This window comes from Ovis aries, chromosome 4 (genome assembly GCF_016772045.2).
Source record: "Ovis aries strain OAR_USU_Benz2616 breed Rambouillet chromosome 4, ARS-UI_Ramb_v3.0, whole genome shotgun sequence".
Lineage (NCBI taxonomy): Eukaryota > Metazoa > Chordata > Mammalia > Artiodactyla > Bovidae > Ovis > Ovis aries.
Genome location: NC_056057.1, coordinates 63,020,679 through 63,044,839, shown reverse-complemented (window position 1 = coordinate 63,044,839; position 24,161 = coordinate 63,020,679). Strand labels below are relative to the sequence as shown.

Genomic DNA, 24,161 nt, shown 5'->3' with positions numbered 1-24,161 from the left:
ATTTCTTTGGAAGGAATGATGCTAAAGCTGAAACTCCAGTACTTTGGCCACCTCATGAGAAGAGTTGACTCATTGGAAAAGACTCTGATGCTGGGAGGGATTGGGGACAGGAGGAGAAGGGGATGACAGAGGATGAGATGGTTGGATGGCATCATGGACTCGATGGACGTGGGTCTGAGTGAACTCCGGGAGCTGGTGATGGACAGGGAGGCCTGGCGTGCTGCGATTCATGGGGTCGCAAAGAGTCAGACACAACTGAGCGACTGAACTGAACTCAAAGAGGTTTTACACTCTCTGAGAACTAGAAGATATCCATCTGGGATAAAAAGAGGTGAAAATGACCTTGAAGACTTCAGCAACCCCAGAACTACTGAAATTTACATAGATTTTTGTATGGAGGGAGTATAATATGGAAGAGTTTAAATAAATATACCACAAGACAGTTTTACCATAATTGACCTTTTATTTTAAAAAAATTACAGGGAGTGATTTCCAGAATCTTACTTTATAAAAGTACTGCCTATATCAAACATTTTATGTCACTATTAATTCCATTGAAGAGCTGCCTTTTTTTAAAAGGTATTAATTCCAATTGATGGGATACATCCCCTTAAAATAGAAAGTTTCCATTTATTCAAATGTCAAAATGAAGATTATTGAGAAGTTTATTGCTTTATGGCTGGGCAAGATGCTACTAGCACATTTTAGGTAATTAATATTCTTCATTAAAAACTATGAGGTCATTCTGTTTAAAACTTTTAGAACAATTCACAGAAAATAGATATATTTATTCAAATTATACATTGAAGGGCTGGGCTATAAGCTATAGACATTTATATGTGAAGCAGCTCTTTAAAGAAATAAGACACACAAGTCTGTCTTGATATAATATACATAATTGAAATTAATAAAACCTGGAAGACCAATATTGTTATGCTATGTTCTGTTAGGATCTTAAAAAAAAAATCACATATTTAGTAGTCTATTTGTGCTTAAAATATTCATATGCATGAGAAGTTTAAAGAAAAAACACCTCTATACATGATGATGAAAAGAAAGTAATAAATTTTTTGAAATTGCACTGTTATTTAAAACACTTTCCTAAATTCAGACCCTCCTTTGCAGCCGGCACAGTTTTTCAAGTCTAATTGGCAACCTGGGGAGGCCCCTCTGGTATTAGTGAAGTAAAGAATGTGGTGATAAAAGACCAGGCTGACGCCATTAATCCAGGCCTTTGAATCGCACTGGCATCTTCACCTGCATCTTCTCCACTCTCATCTTCAAGCCCATCATCCATAAGACGCTCCTTTCAAACAAAACAAGAAACATATTCCTAAGTGGTCTTAGCAGCTACCATGAACTCATTACAGAAAAGGAGAGAGTTAAATTCTTCCTAGAGAAGGAATATGAGTATATGATAAGGAAGTAGAACTATCTGGTCATTAGAGATCTTCCTTAAGTCCAAAACTGATAAACTCCTTGTTCAAGTTCAAAGGAATAACTGCCAGTTTAATACAATAATTTCTCACCGTGAGCATAACTTTCTTTCTAGGCTATTTTTAGGAAGAATGATATTAGTTCTTTCCACTTAATTCTAATATATGACTGACTCAGTATTATAGGTTCTCTGGAATTAAACCACACATTAGCATGTTAACTTTTCTTCCATACTATGAAATACCCGAGATTCTTTTACTATATTGGTCTCATACAGTGCTGAAGAAACACCTATGTTTAAGTATATGAAAACCTCATAAGCATACCATTTCTTCAAGTTCTAGATTGTTCGCATTCTGTGCATCATTGTTAACTTCAGCATTATTGTTGGGAGCCTGTTGCTGAACTCCTTCTTGCCTAAAAGGAAACCATCCAGCTTGGTGTCTGCTCAGTAAAATAAAGAGAAAAGAAAATAAGTCACAACTGTTTTTACTTGTAACACTATGAAATATTTGCGTCCTATAAGAGCAAAATGATTAGAACATTTTCATTCATGGGTTGAACTATGATAGATGAAAAAAACAAATTTCCTTCTTCAGATCAAGAACTACCCCTCTCAAACCAATGACAGGAAAACTCGAATCAATTTAAACTCTATCCTGAGCTAGTAAGACATATCAGGAGTCATAAAATCATTTTTTGATATTTCTCAAAATGAAATTCAACTAGGTATTTGTTTGCTTCCTAAGAAAAAAGAGGAGCAAGGGACAGTTAGTCTACTTATGAAAAAAAATCTGACCTATATCTAACAGACTTACTATCGATAACTATAATTAATTAAAAAGAAACTCCTCTCCAAGACTGCATCATATACTCAAGTTCTAAATGATTACTAGAGCATACCTAACTGAACTAACAATTTTTATAAAAAGTAGTAAAGGGAAAAAATCTGCTTCTAGACAATTCTCATAAACAGTCTTACACAGCGTAACTTGCTTTGCTCTTGATGCTAGGTATCTGAAGCCCAACATTCATATTCCTTCACTCAACATTCACAACAGACTACCACGTGTCAGATTCCATGCTTAACAGTTTTAGAAAGTAATTATAATGAATGAACATCACTCACAAATAAACCAGCAGCATGGCTCCCATTACCATGATAAACCGACTAAAAGAAGAATAGAAGTATACAATGCTAAGGAGAATTGCAGCCCGTGAGAACGTGTACATCCAGTCTAGCCAGTCTCGATTGAAGTCTTCTTCGTTCAGCACTGGACCTCCCTGTGCATTCATCTGAACATTGTCATTCACGGGTCGATTTTCTTGGGCCACTAGGTTTGGAGCTGGTGGGGGTTCTTCTCCAGGCACATGTGCCAAATTTAGAGGCTGTGTAGCAGCAGGCTGGGCTGGGTTAGCATTTGACGTGGCCTGAGCTGAAACTGCAGCTTGACTGAAATAGTCACCAAAATAAATATTAAAAAGAAAAAGAAAAACATTTATCATACTACATTATATTTTTCAGAACTTCCTGGGAAGCCATATGTATGTCTCATAAACCTTACATGGAATATCACAACTCCTATACCACATTTCCTAGGTAAGCATAATTCCCAGTGTGAAAGTAGAGCCAACATGGATGGCAGGAGGAGTTCTGGAAAGGTTCTCCCAGCCTGGCAGTCTAGGACAGCAGGCGGAGAGGTGGAAGAGATTAACAACGGCCATGTTATCACTATTTGTTTCGTTCACTAAATTATAAGGCTGTGACCAAATCTTTCTCCAAAACTTTTCCCCAATTGCCTCTTTTGCTCTTCTACATAGGATAAATACTGCTTGCCGACCCCTTCACACACACATACCACCTCTCCCTCAGACCCATGTTTGAAAAGATTTGTCTAAATAAGTACATTAATCATTACCCTGTGTGTACACTCTCATAGTAAATGATTTGTATTGGTATCTTCAAATATTAACTAGGTCCCAGATAACAATCCCTCAATCTCAATCCTGACTTTTGAGAACTCCACCTGGAGAACACTGGTGTAGATCCTTGTCAAGTTACGAAGATGTGTGGTCCTGAAGTTTGCTTATAATTTGACTGCTTAAGAGTCAGAATAAATTTTCCTGTAAAAGACTACCAGTAAAGTGATAATATATCTGAAATTTGCTTTAAATTATTCAGCAAAGAGGGGAAAGTTGTAGCATCAGAGAGTCATGAATTGATAAATGTTTAAAAGCTGGGCGGTGAGAACACCGGGGTTCACTTTATTTATTCTGTCTTTACATATGTTGAATTTTCTCTACAAGAAAGTTTTAAAATCAAGATAGCAAAATGAAATAGAAGTTTTCTATGGTACAAAAGCTTATTTAAGCCAGTATGCTGATACACTATATCTATAGTGAAAGTCACTCAGTCATGTCCAACTTAGCTGTTCCCTTCTCCAGGGGATCTTCCCAACCCAGGGATCGAACCCAGGTCTCCCACATTGCAGGCAGATTCTTTACCAGCTGAGCCACAAGGGAAGCCCCATATTCATTTCCAGAATACTTCCTACCTCATGGACATTCTGATTCATAAGTGAGTTATTTCATTAAAGGTGAAAACTTGAGTCTCTGAAGTTAAATGATGTGCATAAAAGATTACATGGTTCAGCAGCTAACTACAATAAGCCCCACTTATCTTATTACACAGTTCCCATGATGTTGTAAACAAGACAAGAGGTGTAAAGATATAGTGTAATACTAAGTCTTCCCCAGGTGGTGCTGGTGTTACAGCCCAATAAGAGATGGGTTCAATCCATGGGTCAGGAAGATCCTCTGGAGGAGGGTATGGCAACCCACTCCAGTATTCTTGCCTGAAGAATCCCATGGACAGAGGAACCTGACGGGCTACAGCCCATAGGGTCACAAAGAATCGGACATGACCAAGGTGACTAATTATGATAACGATTACCATGACAACAGGTAAGGTATAAATAGCCTGCCTGGAGCCAAGAGATTACACAGGAGAGCATTAGGACATGAAGTTAATAAAGCAGGTTAGCTTTATGAGGTAAGGTATAGAGGAAGAATTGGAAAAGGCAATGGCACCCCACTCCAGTACTCTTGCCTGGAAAATCCCATGGATGGAGCAGCCTAGTGGGCTACAATCCATGGGGTCACTAAGAGTCGGACATGACTGAGTGACTTCACTTTCACTTTTCACTTTCATGCACTGGAGAAGGAAATGGCAACCCACTCCAGTGTTCTTGCCTGGAGAATCCCAGGGACGGGGGAGCCTGGTGGGCTGCCATCTATGGAGTCGTACAGAGTCAGACATGACTGATGACTGAAGCGACTTAGCAGCAGCAGCAGCAGCATAGAGGAAGAATAAGGATACAGACTTCACTCTGTAGGCAAGAGGGCTGTCTGATATTTTAGGAAATGGAGAATGATGGACTCAATTATGTGTTAAGTTAACCTGGCAAGCAGTACAATGAAATACAGTCAGGAGCCTAAAAGGAGGAAAAGTGATTGCATTAAAGTGGGTCTAATATTAGAAATATCTAGGGAAAACATCAGAAGTAAAATATAGGGAAGGACAGAAGCTAGTAACAGCATACTAATTCATCTTGGTAAGTTGTTGAGTTCAGGGATAACAGAAGCTAGAATCAAACCTGATTAATGTTAAGGGCTTGGAGGATGACTGAGAAGAGAGTATCACTGACAAGGAAGTCAAGAAGGAGAATGCACATAACAAGATGATGCAGTCAAAGTTCAGACCTAACTGCATTTAAAGGCAGGCAAATTTCTCCATGGAAATCTCCAACAATTAAGGGGAGACCCAAGATGAGGCACAGGAGATGAAGAACTGGGAGCCATCACACAGAGCTAACAACTAAGGCCACAGAAAAAGGAAATCCAAGAGGACTAGCCTGGAGCTAAGTCCTATCTTCCCTACCAGACTGTGTATCACAAGGCACATGGTAAGTATACAAATACTTAACTGAACAAGGAATGTTACCATTTAGAAAAAGGGAAAAAAACAGGCTATCAAAGGATACAAAATGAGTAATCAGAAAGAGAAAAAGAATGAACAGGATAACAGAATCACAGAAACAAGGAGAGGAGAACACTAAAGAGAAGCTGCTGCTGCTGCTAAGTCGCTTCAGTCATGTCCAACTCTGTGAGGCCCCAGAGACAGTAGCCCACCAGGCACCCCCGTCCCTGGGACTCTCCAGGCAAGAACACTAGAAATGTTAAATGAATACATAGGAAGCCCAGCACAAAGAACACCAAGAAACTGTTCCATGCTAAGAATGTTTCATGCTGATCAGGAGCAAAACTTACTAAAATACAGAAAAGTCCAGAAGGCATATTAGCCACAAGTGAACCCGACCTCAATACATCAATATGAGCGTCCCTGACGTATGATTCTCTCTATTCCCTTTTTTAGTTGACATCCTATCTTCATATAGAATTGTTGCCTTCCAGTGAAACTTTCCTAAGTTTTCTCCTCTTAAATAGATAAAATGTTCTCTTAAAGAAAGCACCTGAATACTGCCAAATATAATTAAGGGAGAGAGGAAGAAGCAGAGAATAGGTTTAGTTGATGTGAACAGGATGCATACCCTTTTTCCTTTAACCAAATAATTTAAAATAATTTTTAAAAACCAATAATATACATCAGTAAATGAAATCCCAAATCAACTTACTTAGGATGAAAAAGAAAATAAAGCAAAGAACACAGTGTGTAAAAAAATCAACTCAACCTGACTTACTATTGCATATAATACTGATGAGCATACATCTGTTGCCACCACAGCATCTGCAGTGGGTTGAAAGCAGGATACACTGGGAATCCAGCCGGAACAGCCTGCCCAGGAAGCTGGTTGTCTACATTTCTGCAATAAAATTTAAAAAAATGTCTTTTAATGTTCCAGAAGAAGTTGAAAGCATTTCTCTACATTTTTATTTCTGAACTATGTCATCCATTGACAAAACATACTAAAACTCACCGAAAAAAAATACTTATGTTCAACATTCCTCAAGTAAGACACTGTGTATGTGTGTTAGTCACTCAGTCGTGTCCGACTCTTTGCAACCCCATGGACTGTAGCTCTCCAGGCTCCTCTGTCCTTGGAATTCTCCAGGCAAGAATACTGGAGTGGGTTGCCATTCCCTTCTCCAGATCTTCCTGACCCAGGAATCAAACCCAGGTCTCCTGCATTGCAGGCAGACTCTTTATCATCTGAGCCACAAGGAAAGCCCCAAGTAAGACATTACGGCTTATCTAAGATGATCCCGACCCCACATATACAGAACAACGAACATCATAGCCTAGAATCAGACTACTACATGAGTAAGAAACAAACTTCTATGATGTTAAGATTCTAAAATTTTTAGTTACGTTATTAATTGTTAGTCAACTGTCAAAATGTTTTATAAAAGTGATTTAATAAATATCCCATTTTCCATATAAACTTAAGTAAAAATAAATAAAATTTAAAAGTTGAACTTTGGGCTTCCATGCTGACACAGCAGTAAAGAATCTGCCTGCCAGCACAGGAGACATGGGTTCTGCCCTTGATCCAGGAGAATCCCACGTGCCACGGAGCAGCTAAGCCAGTGTGCCACAACTACTGAGCCTGTGCTCCAGAGCCCACGAGCTGCAAATACTGAAACCCACACACCCTAGAGCCTGTGCTCTGCAACGAGAGAAGCCACCGCAACAAGAAGCCAGCACGTTATACCTAGAGTAGCTCCCACTTGCTGCAACTAAAGAAAAGCCCACACAGCAACAAAGACCCAGCACAGCCAAAAATAAATAAAACTATTTTTAAAAGCTGAACTTCAAATTTAATCATTAGGCCCAAGATCTAACTACCAGTTTACAGGCAATCTATGAAAACAGAGGACAATATTAATGATACCACATGGATGCAACAAGCTGAATCTAGACTACTATGGGAAATTAGAACATACAACAACAGAAAAAGCATAAAGTGAAAAAAGATAGGGATAGGGATTAGATTAAAAGAGCCTTAAGAAACAAAATTACTCAATCAAATGCAGTAAGTCAATCTCTGAATACTGGTCCAATCAAAACCATCTTAAAAAGACATTTGGGACAATCAGGGAAAATGGAACACAAATCAAGTAACAAATGATATTGAAGAATTTATAATTCTGTTGCATGTTCTAATGGTATTGTGATTCTTATAGTCCATATCTGTTACAGATACACAGTATTTACAGATGAAGGGATATGACATCTAGGATTACTTTAAAAATACTCCAGCCCAAGAGAAAAAAAAGAGGAACAAGGGAAAGGTTGGAGAGCTGTTGTCTATTAACTATTGCTGAAGCAGGATGTTAGGTAAGATCCTTCTAATAGAGATTCATTAGTATGCTTTTAAAGTTACGAATGATAAAGGAAAGATGAACTGGAAACAATCAGAGACAAATTCTTTCAAAGAAAGCCTGCATGGAATTCCCACTTTATCTCCACAAAATGCCTTTTCAAGACTCTCCACACTACTTTGTTCTCCCTTGCTGAACTTCCCTTAAAATCAGCCCCAATGTTACCGGCCATGAAGCTCTCCCACCTTCTGTAAGCACACAGGCACTCCCTCCTCCAGGCTCCTGCAAAACTTTGTCAAACCATAGAAGCACATCAGTGAATGGCAATTTATTTGCCGATCTGACCTACTTCCATTGAGGGCAACTACATAATTCATTTTCCTGTCTTCAGTGCCCAGCTACCGTAAATTTTAAGTAAACTTTTCCTGAAGAAAGCCACATGATCCTTATATGACAAATCTGCTTATTCAGTCAGATTGCTTCAAATCTGAGCAATAGATCTGACTAGAGAAAAGTTTTAAATGGGAGAGTAGAGGGGAGAGAACCACCATTATAAATGAAATCAAAATATAAATGATAACACAGAAAAATATACTGAAACAAATGATAAAATATTCACTTCAACAAGACAGTTAACAGACTTTCCAGGCAGATGTGGATCTGAATTCTAGTCCTGATACTGACTACTGAAGTAAGGCAGGCTATGTACCTTTTAGCCTCCTTCTCCTCGTTCATAAATTGGGAGAGAACAGTACCTCGAGCACAGAGTTGGTATAAAGTTCAATGAAATAAAGCATGTATAAGTGCTTAATACAATGCCAAGCTTGTGCTAAGTAATAATTAATACTCAATAGTATCAATTAGTAATATTCTTTTACATAAAGAACTGTCACCAATGAACTTTTTAAAATACCAACATGCCAACAAATAAGCACTTCACAAAACAGAATAAAAAGAATGTCTCTTTATCATGTCTAAATTAAAACAAGGACATTTCCAACTTACTGCACTGGGAAGTATGAATTTGTAATGGTATGATGAATCAGGCTCTTAACAATGGTTACTGAAAGATAAACTATAAGTTTTCTTTTTATGGCTGAATAGTATTTCGTTGTGTATAAATGTAGCACAAGTTCTTTATCCACTTTCTACCTAGGGACACTTGGGTTGTTTCCTTATTATGGTTATTATAAATAATGCTGCAGTGAACATGTGGGTACATTTGTCTCTTCAAATTAAATATTTTCATTTTCTTCAGATACTTAGAACTGGACCTGATGGGTCACATGGTAGTTCTGTTATTAATTTTTTTAGGAAACTCCATAATGTTTTCCATAGTGGATGCACCAATTTACATTACCAACAACAGTACCCATGGGTTCCCTTTTCTCCACAATCCTGACCAACACTTATTATTTGTTGTCTTTTTAATAACAGCCATTCTGACAGGTGTGAGGTAATGTCTCACTGTGCTTTTGACCTGCACTGGTCTGATGATTAGTGATGTTGAGCATCTTTTCATATAACTGCTGGCCATCTGTGTGCCTTCTTGAAAGAAAGTCTGTTCAGGTCCTCTGCCCATTTTTAAACTGGATTATTTGGTTTTCTGCTATTGCATAAGTTCGTTACATATTTTGTATATAACCCGTTATCAGGCATATGATTTGTAAATACTCTATCCTATTCAGCGGGTTGCCTTTTCATTTTGTTGATGATTTCCTTTACTGAGCAAAAGCTTTTTAGTCTAATGTAATTCCATTTATTTAGTTTTGCTTTCATTGTCAAATCTAAAAAATCATCACCAAGTCCAGCGTCAATGAGTTTTATTTTGTTCTAGGATTTTAATGGTTTCAAGCCTTACATTCAAATCAAATTCATTTTGAGTTAACTTTTTCTTTTTTGGCCATGCTGTGTGGCTTGCAGGATCTTAGTTTCCTAATCAGGGATTGAACCTGCACCCTCAGCAGTGAAAGTACCTAGTCCTAACCACTGGACTGCCAGGGAATTCCTATTTTGAGTTAATTTTATGTAGGATATAAAATAGTAGTCTAGCTTAATTTTGTTGCAGTTTTTTCACACCATATATTGAAGAGACTGTCCTTTCCTCATTGTATAGTCTTGCTTCTTGTCATAAATTAATTGATTATATATGTATGGATTTATTTCTGGGGTCTCTATTCTGTTCCCCTAGTCTGTTTTTATGCCAATACCATATTGTTTTAATTACTATCACTCCATAGTATAGTTTGAAAGCAGGGAGTGTAATGCCTTTAGCTTTGTTCTTCTTTCTCAAGATTGCTATGGCTATTTAGGATCTTGTGGTTCTCTACAAATTTTAGGATTGTTCACTTTTGTGAAAAATATTTGGAGTTTTGATAGAGACTGACTGAATCTATAGATTGCTTTAAGTAGTATGGACATTATAACAACACTAATTCTTCTAACTCATGAGCATGGAATATCTTTTCATTTATTTGTGTCTTCAGTTTCTTTCATCATTATCTCATAGTTTTCACTGCATAGGCCTCTCAGGTCCTTAGCTAAATTGATTGCTAATACAAACTTTAAATGTTGTAGATCTATATTTGATCTGGAAATATGTCCAGACTACATTCTGCTTTTTTAAAAGGTTTATAAAATAAATGCGGGGGGGGGGGGCGCTCCGCAGAAAGAGAGAGGCAGTGGAACTTCCCTCAGCAGAGCTGAGGGGTCCCGAGGAAAAGTGAGCCTGCTGTCCACCAACCCAGCCCCTCGGCAAGGGAGAGACAATCAGACGTGACAGGGGTTCTGTCTAAGCTGTTCCGCTTTATTGTCCTAAGCTCCTGGTTTATATAGGCAAGCAGGGGGGTTTTGCGAGGGACTTTCCATAGTTCTACCAATCAAGTTAAAGGTCAGATTACCACGTGCTTACATCATGACAGGGGTCTATGGTGATCATGCATTGTCCACGTGCACAGAAATCAAGAGAGCCAATCAAAAATTTTGACAAACAACTTAAGCTGCCCTCATCTCTTCCACCAGGCACCATCTTAGCTCTAAACCGCAAAGCTAGCCCTTCTTTTTAAGGTTTCCCATTTAGGGCCCCACAAATGAAATAGTATGATGTTTCTATTTTGAAAGTATTTAGAAGGAAAGTACAAAAATGTTAGTAATAGTTATCTCTGGGTGGTGGGTTGTAAGCAGTTTTTGCTATCAAAAAATCAGATAACGGAAGAGTACAATGAGTAGGTTTTCAGTTTTTTTAATTATAAAACAAGGCTGCTACTATTTCAGGCAGGGAAATTAAGTGTACCTAACAGTGCACAATTTTTTATGAACCAGTTAGCAATTTTTAGAGTTAAATAAACATGACAGCATAACACATTGAGTCCAAAACAGTCCAGGTTTATAAATGTGACATTATAGACAGACAGCCAGTGTGATGCAATGTACCATCTGGTCTTCTCATTGTTTCCTCAAGAGCTTAATGGGCAAATAAACACCTGCATTAGGATTTCTTGAAAAGTTAGGTTCCCTGAATGCTGTTAAGTTGGCAGAGTCCTAAACACTACCCCAAACCTAGTGATTCAAAAACTCAGGAAACAGTGATCAGAATTTAGCCATTTTAAAGACTGACAGTACTAACCTACATGGTGGAAAACATATGTGACTAGCTAAATATAAGCTGTGCTGGAGTCTAAAAATGATGTGGAGAGATTTTATTTTGTTGGTGAATTCTTCAAATTACTAAATTACTGCTCTTGCACATGTAAGGCAAGGCTATATTAAATAAAATTTTACTTAAAGACAGATGTAAAGTCTTCTTTAGTAAAAGATTACAATTATAAGATTAGGTTAAATCACATTCATTGTTAAGCCGAATAACCTACTTATTGAACTTTCACTTAAATTGCTTTGTAAATCACAAAGTGCTCCTTCCGAATACAGATTTATTTTCCAGCACCTGGTACTGGCATTCCTTCGGATGTTTCAGTGTGTCAGACTCACAAACGCCTATAAATATGTTTGCTGAATGAACATACAGCATTCATTTATAAGTATGAATGAATTTATAAATAATTGCTAACATATCACCTAACTCTTTACATACATGAAATCTTAATCCACACAGAAATTCTGTACAATAAGTACTATTATCTCCAGATCATGAGCAAACTGAAGCAGAGAAGAGACTTGCCCAAGGTAGTCAGTGGACAGGGCTAGGATTCAAACCAAGGCAGGCTGACTCCTGAATCTATACATCCACTAAGCTATACTGCCCTCCTGATTTAAAACTAACCATTATTTAAGGATTTTACCTCTTTTCATCTTAATACTCATTTTTAGCAAAATAAACACTATTTCAGATTTTTCTAATCTGTTTTATATATTTCTAAGAGCTAAATGCCTTTGCTCCAAAGTCTGTTGATTTTCTCAACAGACTAGTTTAAAGAAATTATTAATGTGTTTCCAGGATATCCATGGTCTTATCCTGAAAACATGCGACTTCATATACTTTATTCATATTACTTTATTACTTTATTCACTGTGCAGATACTTAATGCTAGTGAACTGTGCACTTTAAAAATGCTTTAAAAGGTTTATTTTATGCATATTTTACCTTAATTTAATAAATCAAGAGTTAAATATACATATTAATATATTCACTGTAAATATGAGAAAGAGTTAAAAATACTGTGCAGACATAACTATTGTCAACATAGCATTATATATTCTTCAAGGTTTATTATATCCATTCTCACTTTCCATCACTACCAACATATTTGGTAAAATATTAGTAATAGCACTCTGTATAAATTGAGAGGAACTGAGCTATTTTATTTTGCAAAAAAGACAGAAAAGGAATCACTGTCATAAGACAAATTATTTTAAGCCACTATTCTACCATGTAAATCGTGACAATACTTTTTTACAAATAACAAAGTTCCGGTTTGTAATAATCATTTTCTGAAAACAAAAATAGTTTCATGAGATGCTTTATAAAAGTCTACAATCAGCCTTACTAAATACTTATTTTTAAAAGAAAAACTCAAGAATATGAGACAAATGAGTCTTTTTTTTATATATACTCAGCTTTGTTTTTCTACATTAAGAATTGAATTAAGTTTATAAAATTCAAAGTAAAAAGCAGCCATATGCTATTACATCCTCTTTGGCATAACAGTTAGTGGCTACTCCTTGGCTGCATAGCTTACTACCATTTTGGGGGGGTCCTAGCCATTTGCTTATTTCCAGCCTCCATCATAGATCTGGAGCACTGTCACACACACCACAGCACAATATGCAACGCAAAACAACTATCAGTAACTATTATTCCTGTTTCCTTTACTTCAAAAGTACTCCAGTTTCAGACATGACCCAGATTTAAACTGTATTCCCCAAGATCCTCCTCTCTGAGTTGTCCACAGCTGCTGTGGCTGTTGGCTGCATTCCCCCTGGAACTGCCTAACCCAAGAGACCTATTGTAATTGCTAAATATAAGATAGCCATAGCAAGCTTCTTGGGTAAACTCCTCTTAAGAAAGTCACTCCATAACTTGCAATGGTTAGCATATCTTCATAATACATCACCATAATACTTATCACAATACTCTGTCTTAATTGTTACCAAGCCTGGCTGATTATAAACACCAGTAGGACTTTTAAAAAACAGATTACTAGGCTCTGTACTCTTCTAAGAACACCCTTATTCATCCATCTGTTCTCCAGAAGACTAATTTGAGTAGATCTATAGTAACACTGGAGCTTCCCTGATGGCTTAGTGGTAAAGAATCCGCCTGCCAATACCCAAGATGTAGGAGACACAGGTTCAATCCCTGGGTAAGGAAGATACCCTGGAGGAGGAAATGGCAGCCTACTTCAGTATTCGTGCCTGTAAAATCCATGGACAGAAGAGCCTCGCGGACTATAGTCCTTAGGGTCACAAAGTTGGACACGACTGAGCACTTGAGCATGACATAGTAAGATTGAGGAAAAACAAAAATTTTAGTCACCTACATCCTTGCTATTCAAACTATGGTCAAAGCATCAGAAGCATCAGCATCACAGCGGAGCTCACTGGAAAAACATAATCTCGGGCCCTGTTAGACCAACTGAATCAGAACCTGCATCTTAACAACATCTCCAGGTGATTAGCACAAACATTAAAGACCGAAAGGTACTGCCCCAGACAATTCTAATGTACAACCAGCTTTCAAAAGCACTGTTCCACGGAGTTCAGTGGCAGTCCAGTGCTCTCACTGCACAGGGCCCAGGTTCAGTCCCTGGTCAGGGAACTAAAATCCCACAAACCACACAGGACAGCCACCCAAAAACTGCTACACCTAACCCTCTAATTCACAAAACATATAATCAGGTATATGAGTAAATTTCAAATGTACTTTGATCAGTGAAGGGCACTACCATGAAAGCCTGGAGTCATAGATTTTTAAGAGGACCAAAGCTATCAGTTTCACTCACCCTTGCATTACATATGGGACCTGATGACTCTGTGCTGGGTCAGTTTGTGCTTGTGGAAGGGTTCGTTGCCTCAATCCTTCTGAGGAAGAACTGGTAGCTAAAGTCAAGGTTTCTTGACTGGATGATGGAGTTGATGATCCTGACTGATCTGAACTCTACAAACAAAAATGTAATTATTTTTTTCAAGGAGATTTAATTCATTATAATCACAATATTATAGACACATTACTAAAAATGTATCTGTGAAATCCCTCCGCAAAGAGTGAATTCTAGAAATTTACTGATTTGACTTGTGTGCCCAGCATAATAGGCATATTTCTTTATATATATAGGTATAAATAATTTAATTCTCATGAGACTAAAGAGTTTAGAAAATCAAAATCCATTAATTATACAATAATAGTCCATTTCTCAACTATAAAAGGCTGAGTAGTAATTATTTACCAAAAATAGCATACAAAATTTGTGAAAATTAACGCATGCAAAGCTCTTTTCATGATGCCTAACACATAAGAAGTGGTCAATAATGGTACTAATAACTGTATCAGTTAATATGTACCAGCTACTGTATAACATGCCATTAGTCATATACTGGTTTAAAATACTGAAGAGCATGCTAGAGTTTGGTGTTAACTCTGACATTAGCAAGCAACATAAACTTACAATTCACTTAACCCCTAAGTCACAGCTTTCCTATAGGAAATGAGATGGAACTAGATTTTCAAGATTCCTTTCAGTCCTAAAATCCTATTAGTTTAAAGATACTACCAACAAATACTGTTGTTGTTTTTTTTAACAGAATAAACAAGATACCAAACAGAATTTTTAAATTCTCATGCATTAATGGTGTCAGAAACTTACAGATTCAACAACTTCAATCAACATAACCCCTTGAAGACCACCTCAATTTGTTGCTGTTTGAAAACAGTTTGTCAAGTATTTCATGTAAATTTAAAACACAATTACAGTTTATATAAATTACCTACTTTAAAAAACTGGATACAAGATAATTTCAGCATCGTTCCAAGTTTTTAAAATCACATTACTGGTACTGCCTTCCTATTTACAGCATCTCTTTTTACATGTCTACCTTCGTTAGTCCTGCCATGTGAAAGGTCCTAAGGACGTTTGAAAAATTAACAAAAGCTTTAAAATGTTATTCTATACCAAACAGACACCAAATATCTTACTAGGGAGGCTGATTATTAGACACACAACTTGGAAAGGCTTCTTTTTTGGCAAGATTTCGTATTAAATGGATCATCAAAATATGGTAGTCACTAAAAAAAATTAATAGAAGAAAGGCCTAGCCATTTGGCAGCACACCCTAATTTCTCTAGAACTAATTATTTCTGACCTTATTATATAACTTTCATGAACAGATTTTTAAGACATTATCAAGTCCCAATGAAATTTATCAGCCATAAAAAAATTAAGAGGAATTCAATTTCATTCTCCTTTGATACTTCTTAGATTTTTTATAACACACCTCTGAAAAACTGAATATATATTATAAAGAAATGAAATCATGGCCGAGGAACCACCAGAAAAGGGAAAAGAAAGTTCTCTGTCAGCAGAAACTGGAGCAACACAACTGTTCAAAGACTATAAACAGAATTCTATGCCAGCGCCAGGGTTTTGTCCCTTCTTATGCAAGGTAGGAAACATAGAAAGACCCTTAGGTTTATCGAGAAAACAAATTTCAGTTAGTGAAAGCTGAATTCCCATGACTAGTACTAGAAAATACTTACCATTGAGGCTATGCTAATTAAAGAGAGCAACTACAAGATCTAGCTTCTTAAAGAAGCAGTTAACAATCAGTCTCTCATTATCACCCCTGCCATTCATCCCCTCCTCAAAATTCTGGCTAGATTCCTGACAAGAAGGAAAGTACACTTAGCAGTACAAAAGATCCCTACCCAGGAAGCTTGAAACAAGCTTCCCACTCAACCAGTCCTTTTCTTTCACCTCCAAAAGTGTCACATAAAGCTTTTACAAAAGGAAACCAAAAATAATTTAATATAAAAGAATTTGAACAGTATAAAAAATGTCTAAGTTGAAAAGTTCAACTAGTTTTTTAAATTTCCAAAACAATTTTAGGAAGATGGAAAAATAAGGAGGGAAAAATGAATACTCAAGTCTGAAAGAACTGGGTACATCAAGTAATTATTCCTCCCATAGTCAGAATATATACTCAAATCCAGTCATTTTATAAAACAATTATTGAACAAGCAATCTTCTTTAGCAAACTTTAAGTTTAAATAATTTAATCTACCTTGATTAAATATAATATATAAAATACCTTAAAGAGTTTATATTATATAACCATATCATAATTTTGTCTTTTCAGTATTTCAGTAATTAAACCCCTGAAAATTGGCTCTATTACTGACCTGCCATATAGCAAATTATAACTCATGGGCACAGGCTTCAAGGGATTACACTGTGTACTGGATCTCTAAAAATGAAGTTTAAATGATTAACTTAAGCTGTTCACAACACAGTCTCACCACCCACAAGATCCAGTTGTTCTGTTTTCCACTTAGTTTTTAGAGGCAAGAAGGGATAATCAGAAAACTTCAGCATTTACTCTGCCCAAAACAACTCACAGAATTGCTGTTGGATGCCAGTGCTTCATGACTTTCTCTATTGGTGCTGGATTTTGGAGAACTGGGAGGAGTCCGAGAGGTACATACTAGATGAACCATATGATACTCATCTTGCTAAAATTAAAGAAAATTACATTTAAAGGGTAGTACTGGAAAGTACGTAGCTCAACAATGTCAGTAGCTAAGCAGAAATACTGAACTCAAACCTTAAGTTTCTTCCTACCACAGCTATTTTATTAGTAATAAACTGTCACCTGCACATAAATTGGGATCCTTCTGAATATTTCTTCCATGCTTAGAAAACAGTCTCAATACTCAGGAACCACTATATGAAAAAAATTATTATTTTGTATACCAAGCAAACACTGCTGTAAAGTTGCGTCAATGCAACCTATTATTTCAGTATAAAAACACTACACACATTAATATCAGCACTGTGACAGTCACACTGACGCTTAGGCCTACAAACGTTGAATAGTAAATGTTTTCATTATTTGAAAACTTACAGTGATAAGGAAACTCAAATAACCTCACTCTAATCTCATCTGTCTGAATTTTAGTAATAGTATTTTATTTTTTAAGTCAAAAACTGGTTGTACCTCTAACACTTAATACACAGATATAGAGCATATATTTGAACTATATTCTGTAAATATTCCAAGTGTGTCTCCATAAATCTACAACTATGAGTGAAGGAAAATACTCTAAAAATAATTAACTGGCATTTTAACTTAATGATTTCAGGAGTATATTTATCATAGGCATAAAGCAAGTAAACAAGGTAGAGTAAGGAGACGCAGAGAAAAACAAAGGATGGCGCAACAATTTTAAAAAATCAGAAAATGACTTTTTAAAAGGGGGGGCGCGGCAGGAAATAAAGAAAAGATGCCCAGTTGTGAGGAAGAGAAACAAAGCTCTAGGAATTCACCATCTTCCATAAACAAGAACTGTGCTTAATTCTGAGGTGAATCCAAGAAAGGGCAGGAGTCAGTCCCCCCCCTAAAGAGACTCACAATGTTGTTCATAGAACAGACTGGGGCTTCCCTGGTGGCTCCGTGGTAAACAATCTGCCTACCAATGCAGGAGACCCGGGTCTGATCCCTGATCTGGGAAGACCCCACAGACAGCAACTAAGCCCACGCACCGCAACTACGGAGCCTGTGCTCTAGAGCCCAAGGACTGCAGTTAGTGAAGCCCGCACGCCCTGGAGCCTGTGCTTGGCAACAAGACAAGTCACCGCAGAGAGAAGCCCGCATACTGCAACTAGACAGTAGCTCCCACTCTCCACAACTGGAGAAAAATTGGCACAGCAATGAAGACCCAGCAGCCAAAAACAAATAAATTTAAAAAAAAATTTTTTAAGAACAGACTAGCACATTAGAGCGCAATTAGAGAAATATATAAATCAGTCTTTGCACAAAACTGAGATGCATGAACTGTAACCATTTATGGGTTTAGAGGAAGAAGTTAATAGGAGTTAGAATACTAAAGAAAGGCATTCCCAGAAATAGCATTACATGAGGTACACCAAGCAAAGCAGGTAAAAAGGATGCCTGATTTACAATGTCCCCTTAGCTTGGGAATACAGTAAAAAAACAGTAAAAAAAAGCATCCAAGTGTAAAATGTTCATCCTTACAAAACTAGTTTCAAAGGTCATATTAACCACAATTACCTCATAGTATTTATTCACCTTTGGGGAATGTTTCTATAAAATATTTTATAACTAAACAGGTATAGTTAATGACAGCATTTAACTGAAAGAAGTAAAGGGTTATACAGTTCAATGATCTATTCAAACTGTAAACATACTGTTCGAAATGTTCAGTGATAAGGGGCACAACAGTCCTTTAACTGAAGCTGGGTGGTTTTTGTTTGTTGTTGTTGTTGTTGTTTTCGGGGGGGGGGCGGGTGTGGTTGGCCATGGAAAGGCACATGTGGGATCTCAGTTCCCTGATCAGGGATTGAACCCGAACCCCTTGCAGTGAAAGCACAGGGTCTTAACCACTGGACGACCACGGAAATCCCAAAGCATTTTAAGTATTCTGGTTGGAAATGATTTCTGGCAGCAAAACCCTTTTTAGAAGTATGCATGTTCAGACTCTAGCTATCCTTGGGTTAAAATAATAAATCTATATTTCAAAGAGCATATAGTGAAAAAAGTTTTTAAGGATAAAACCAGGAAAGAAAATGAAGAGGTGGAACATAGCAGATTTGGGGGGGTAGCAAATATTCTGTACAATATTATAAGGTGGATACCTGTCATTGTACATTTATTAAAGCCTACAGAAAGTACAATACCAAGAGTGAACCCTAATGTAAACGATGGGTTTGGGGTGATGATATCAATGCAGGCTTCAACTCTAACTACTGTAGCACTCTAATGTAGACTGATGTAGAATGCTGTTAGTGGGAGTAGCTGTGTATGTGCGGAGGCAGGAGTTATATGGGTAATCTTTAGCTTCTGCCCAATTTTGTTATGAACCTAAAACTACTCTAAAAAATAAAGTCTATTAAGAAAAGAAAGAGGGGAGGATATATGCTACAAAAGCCAGTATTTTTGAGAGAGAGAGGGAGAAGTAGGGAGAGAGAGACAGTGAGAGATGTTATTAAACCACTCTGGCAACCTGAAACTACATGATTAAAATGAAAATGACAGCAGGAAGTCACACTAGCAAAACCAAAATGTCAACTATCTAAACAGAAGGAATACACCAGTGTAAGGTTTTTTAAAATTTCCCACAGGTGGTCATAAACATACACAAGAGCATAGAGATTAGGGATATCCAGAAAACACTGAGTTAAGTCAAAAATCTAAAGTGAAACCTAACAGCTATATATTCAATTCTGCTACATTCACAAGCAAAAAGAATCTCAAATGCAGAAAAATTCTGAAAGTATAAATTCCACAAATAAACATGAGCTAAAAGCTGCCATTAAAGTAACTAGTATTCTATCAAAAAATTATATTAAAATATATTTAACTCTGAGTACCAGGATTCAAAGTTTGCTGATGGACCAAGTGGGCTTCCTTCTGTAATATTTGATGTCCCAAAATTAAATTCCTAACCCAAGTTAACTTGTATTAAAATGTTATGTAGTTTCATCAAAAACGGATTTAAGAGAGGGGACTGTTACCAGTCTACTTGAGCACTCTACTCCTGCGTTAATGATAAGTGAATATGGCTTTCTTCCACAAGATAACAAATCCCTGAACACAAATATGTAATGCTATTTCAGATTTAGCTATCAGATGGATATATAAAACTGTTAACTAATCAGAATCACCTATTATGCTACCTAAAAGGGTTGATTTTAAGTGTCTAAGAACTAAATTGGCTGGATAGCAAAAGAAAGTTCAGAACATATTTCCCCTGGCACTCTGAGTAACTGGTATTGAATAGTGGTGGAAAAGCTTACTTTTCTGAGAATGTCTTTCAGCTGCAGATGATCGGGAAGCAGTCTGCCCGAATACACCAATCTCTGATCCTTCGTCAACTAAGAAATGGGATAAAGAAAAAAATTCAACTTTTTCTAATTATACAAATTGAAAGTTGGGAATAAGATGCCTTCCTATGGGTAAAGTAAAATTCCCTTTCGGCACAAATAAGCAGAAAACTGACATAATTTATGAATTTTGTTTTTCCAAATTCTATTTAAGACATTAAAAGTTCAGCAAATGGTAACATATCTACTGTAGATATAATAAAATACAGATAATTCCCAATTTATCTTTAAAATGGGGAAAATAGGTAAATTGGAAGTTGGTCTTTCAGCCATAATGCAATGCATGTGTGACTGTCATTAAAAACCTTCAAGACTATTAGTGAGAAGGTGGCTGGCTTTCTATTAACAGTCAACAATGGGATAAAATTCCAAGGTCACCAGTGTTATTTTGTATTATTTTGTCAGTATTTTTAATCAAAAGTATACATAAAATATATTTTCTACTTTAGTAACATCATGCAGGGTAATTTATCAGTTTTAAATTCAAAAGCCATTTGGATATAGTTTACAGTTTTAGATAACTATTCTAGTTTTTATTATTTTTGCCATTCTCATGAATACCTTTTTACATTTTTCAAAAACACAAGAAAAACAAGCTCAAGTGCATGGAGATCCAAGTGCCATCTCCATATACAACCCAAAATATAAAATAAATTCTGGTTATCTCTGCCTTATTTTGTACTTCTAATAAATCTGCTAAGTGCTCACACTACAAGCATTAGGTATTTAAAATAAAAACATTTACGTACAATCCCCATAAGACCTCCTATTTCATCATGGAGAAACCGGCAAGCATTCCTTGAATTCTACTAAAACAAATATTGGCTATATGGACAATTACTAAACATGCCAAATCCAAGTAATAACTATAACAATTTTCAAACAGTCTATATATGCAACATGGCTACTAAAAAAGAGTCTTACATTAAAATTAACCACAGTAAAAAGAGCCATTCTGTAGTTAAGATCTGTGGTTCACAGGTTCTTAGGTACCAAAGATCAAGAGAAGGTACAGTTGTCCTTCCAACTTACTTAGCTTTTTGGCATAATTTAATTTCCCCAGAAGTATTTTTGAGTGCACCATTCCGAAAATGCACAAATTCTTATATATAAACAACCAAATACAACACAGGATTTTTTTTGAAAAACTACATATCACAAGTCTTGAAACTTTAATCAATACATATGAACACTGAGTGGGGCACAATAGTAAATTATATAACATGAGTTAAACGCTAAGTGATAAAGACTGATTTAAGCCCTGATTTAAGCCATCATAAACTATCAGTTCAAACATTTAATAGATACTCTTATGTCATATCATTTGATACAAAAAATATCAGTCTTTTCTTATGATTTTACTTTACTATTAAAATTCTCAAACACACACAAAGTGGAGAGAATAAAATGAAGCCCCTTACCATCTTTAGAATTCCCAAATACCCAGCTCCAACAATTATCAACATTTTGCTATTCCTGTTTCATTTACCCACCCCCATTTCATTTTTGGCAAGGAAAAGAGTTTTAAAGCAAACACCCCATATAATTTCTTTTCACATGTCAAAAAATAGCATGTATCTGTAGCAGTTGTTTTTGTAATTAACCACAATATTACCACCTTCAATAAAATAAACATTAATTGCTTAGTAAGTAATATCCAGTACAGTTCAATTTTTCCCACTTGCTCAAAAATGCCTTTTTAGGGATGTGTGCTGTGCTGTGCTGAGTCATTAAGTCGTGTCCAACTCTGTGACCTCATGGACTGCAGCCCCTGTCAGACTCCTCTCTCCATGGGGCTTCTCCAGGCAAGAATACTGGAGTGGGTTGCCATGCCCTTCTCCAGGGGGTCACCCCAACCCAAGGATCGACCCAGGTCTTCCACATTGCACGCAGATTCTTTACTGTCTGATGGTTTGTCTAAACCAGAATCAAACAAGGTTCACACATGGAATTGGGTTGTTACGTCTCTTTTAATCTTTCAACAGCTTCCACTTCTTTCAAAATTTTCCCTAGCTACTTGTTGAAGAAAACATGTTACAGTCTGGATGTAAGTGACTGTGTCCTTCTGGTATGGTATAGTGTGTCCTACAGTCTTCTGTAAATGCAGCTAGATCTGGAGGGCTGATGAACTTCAGGTTCTTTTTTGTTTGACAAGAGAACTTCCTGCTGTATCACATCATTATCAGCACATGTAGACTGGGTGACCTACTTTTAATCATGTTAAGATCGATCAGTGTGTTTAAATATTGTCAGCCTGATTCATCCCCTATGAAGTCTGCCATCAAACATTCACCTTTTAGATCAAACTGCCTAGATCCATTATTTCATTAGGGGTAGAAAATAATTTTGACCTCTGCAGTATGTAAGAGCTTCCTTGCTTTCGGGCACATGAGGTTCACCTTCCATGTTTCTTTTGCCAGGCCTGGAAACAGCCACAGTTCCAGGGGCTTTGATTCCTTTTAATAGGAAATGGCATCTAAAGACAAAATCTGGGGCCTAAGGGGGAAATGGCATCTAAAGACAAAATCTGGGGCCTAAGGGTACTTACGGTCACTTGCTATTATTTCTAAGATTCTTCAAGAGAGATACAAAATATGTATTTTTTGCAAAGGAGAAACTTAAACCCTGAGTGAATATTCATTTTTCTGATTTTAATTGAATGGTATAAGGTTTTTTATTTTATTTACACATCTGTCACCCTGAAAATCTTTTTTACTAATGATATTAACAAAATTATGCCATTAGCAAAAGTACTTATGGGCTTTATCCTACTATGTATAATCTCAATAATTCTGGATGAGGTTTAAGATTTCTTGTCACTTTTTCAGTCCTTAGATCTATGCTACTAGACATATGTAGTCAAAATAGTGTTTCAAAATTACTTGTAATTTTGTTAACATCCTGACATTGTTAAACTGTTTAGGAATTTTTTTTCTATTTAGTTTTTAAAATTATATATAACATACACAGAAACAAAGGAAAAATTATAGAACAAGGTGCAAAGAGGTTTAGCTTCTGTCCCCTGCCCACTTCCTCTGTAATTCTGAATCACCCTTCCATGGTTTTTTAACAACATAACAAATGTGGATATAAGCACACTTATGTTTCCTTTCTTTTCTCACATAAAAGGTAGAACACCATACTCACTCTTTAGTACTTTGTTTTCTCCCTTATTTTACCCTGGCAATTACTCCTTAGCAGTATAAAGATGTCTTCCCCACTCTTTTTGAATGCTCCAGTACACAGAAATACTAAAGTTTACAACATGGATATTTGAATGTTTCTAGGTTTTTGTTATATACTCACAGTGTCCTTCTTTCATACTATTCATTTCTCTACATCCCCCACCATATCCTGCAACATAGAGCTCCCTGGTGACCTTGATAAAAGCAATCTTGGTGGAACAGTAGGGTAAAAACTTAACTGGGATGTATTTAAGAGAAAAGGAGAGGAGTACAATTACAAATAGTGAATATTCACAATTTATAAGGAGTTGTGCACTAAAGACGGAAAGGGAATAAAAGTAATAGCTGGAAGGGAAGTGAAGTCAAAAGAGGGTCTTGTTTTACTGTTTTGTGTTTTTAAGGAAAGAGAAATTACATGTTTGTATGCCAATAGAAATAATCCATCCTCAGGAAAGTGATGATGCAGGAGAGAAAAACAGAAAATTTCCAGAGCAATGTTCTTGAGTAACTCATAAGGGGTAAAATCTTGTGTGAAGGAGTTGAACTTAGAGAAGAATATGGCAGAGACAGGCGAAGAAATGTTAAGAAACTTGTACACAATCCCACTACCACCACTCTTTGCCTC

The 24,161-nt window shown here is 36.6% G+C and overlaps 1 protein-coding gene across 4 annotated transcripts in view; it reads right to left on the bottom strand.

Annotated features, from left to right (window-relative positions):
* Window positions 1–443: 443 nt before the first annotated feature.
* Window positions 444–24,161, bottom strand: part of HERPUD2 (HERPUD family member 2) — a 36,939-nt gene continuing 13,221 nt past the window's right edge. For 2 of the 4 annotated variants that reach the window (XM_042248608.2, XM_015095306.4), the window contains 7 exons: window positions 20,265–20,342; window positions 16,847–16,960; window positions 14,238–14,392; window positions 6,198–6,320; window positions 2,567–2,890; window positions 1,764–1,881; window positions 444–1,306 (listed from right to left, as the gene is read on the bottom strand). In XM_042248608.2, coding sequence (XP_042104542.1) covers window positions 1,145–1,306; window positions 1,764–1,881; window positions 2,567–2,890; window positions 6,198–6,320; window positions 14,238–14,392; window positions 16,847–16,960; window positions 20,265–20,342 — 1,074 coding nt within the window. In that variant the 3' untranslated portion in view covers window positions 444–1,144. The remainder of the gene's footprint in view (window positions 1,307–1,763; window positions 1,882–2,566; window positions 2,891–6,197; window positions 6,321–14,237; window positions 14,393–16,846; window positions 16,961–20,264; window positions 20,343–24,161) is intronic. The other 2 variants (XM_042248609.2, XM_015095307.4) reach the window with 2 other exon arrangements.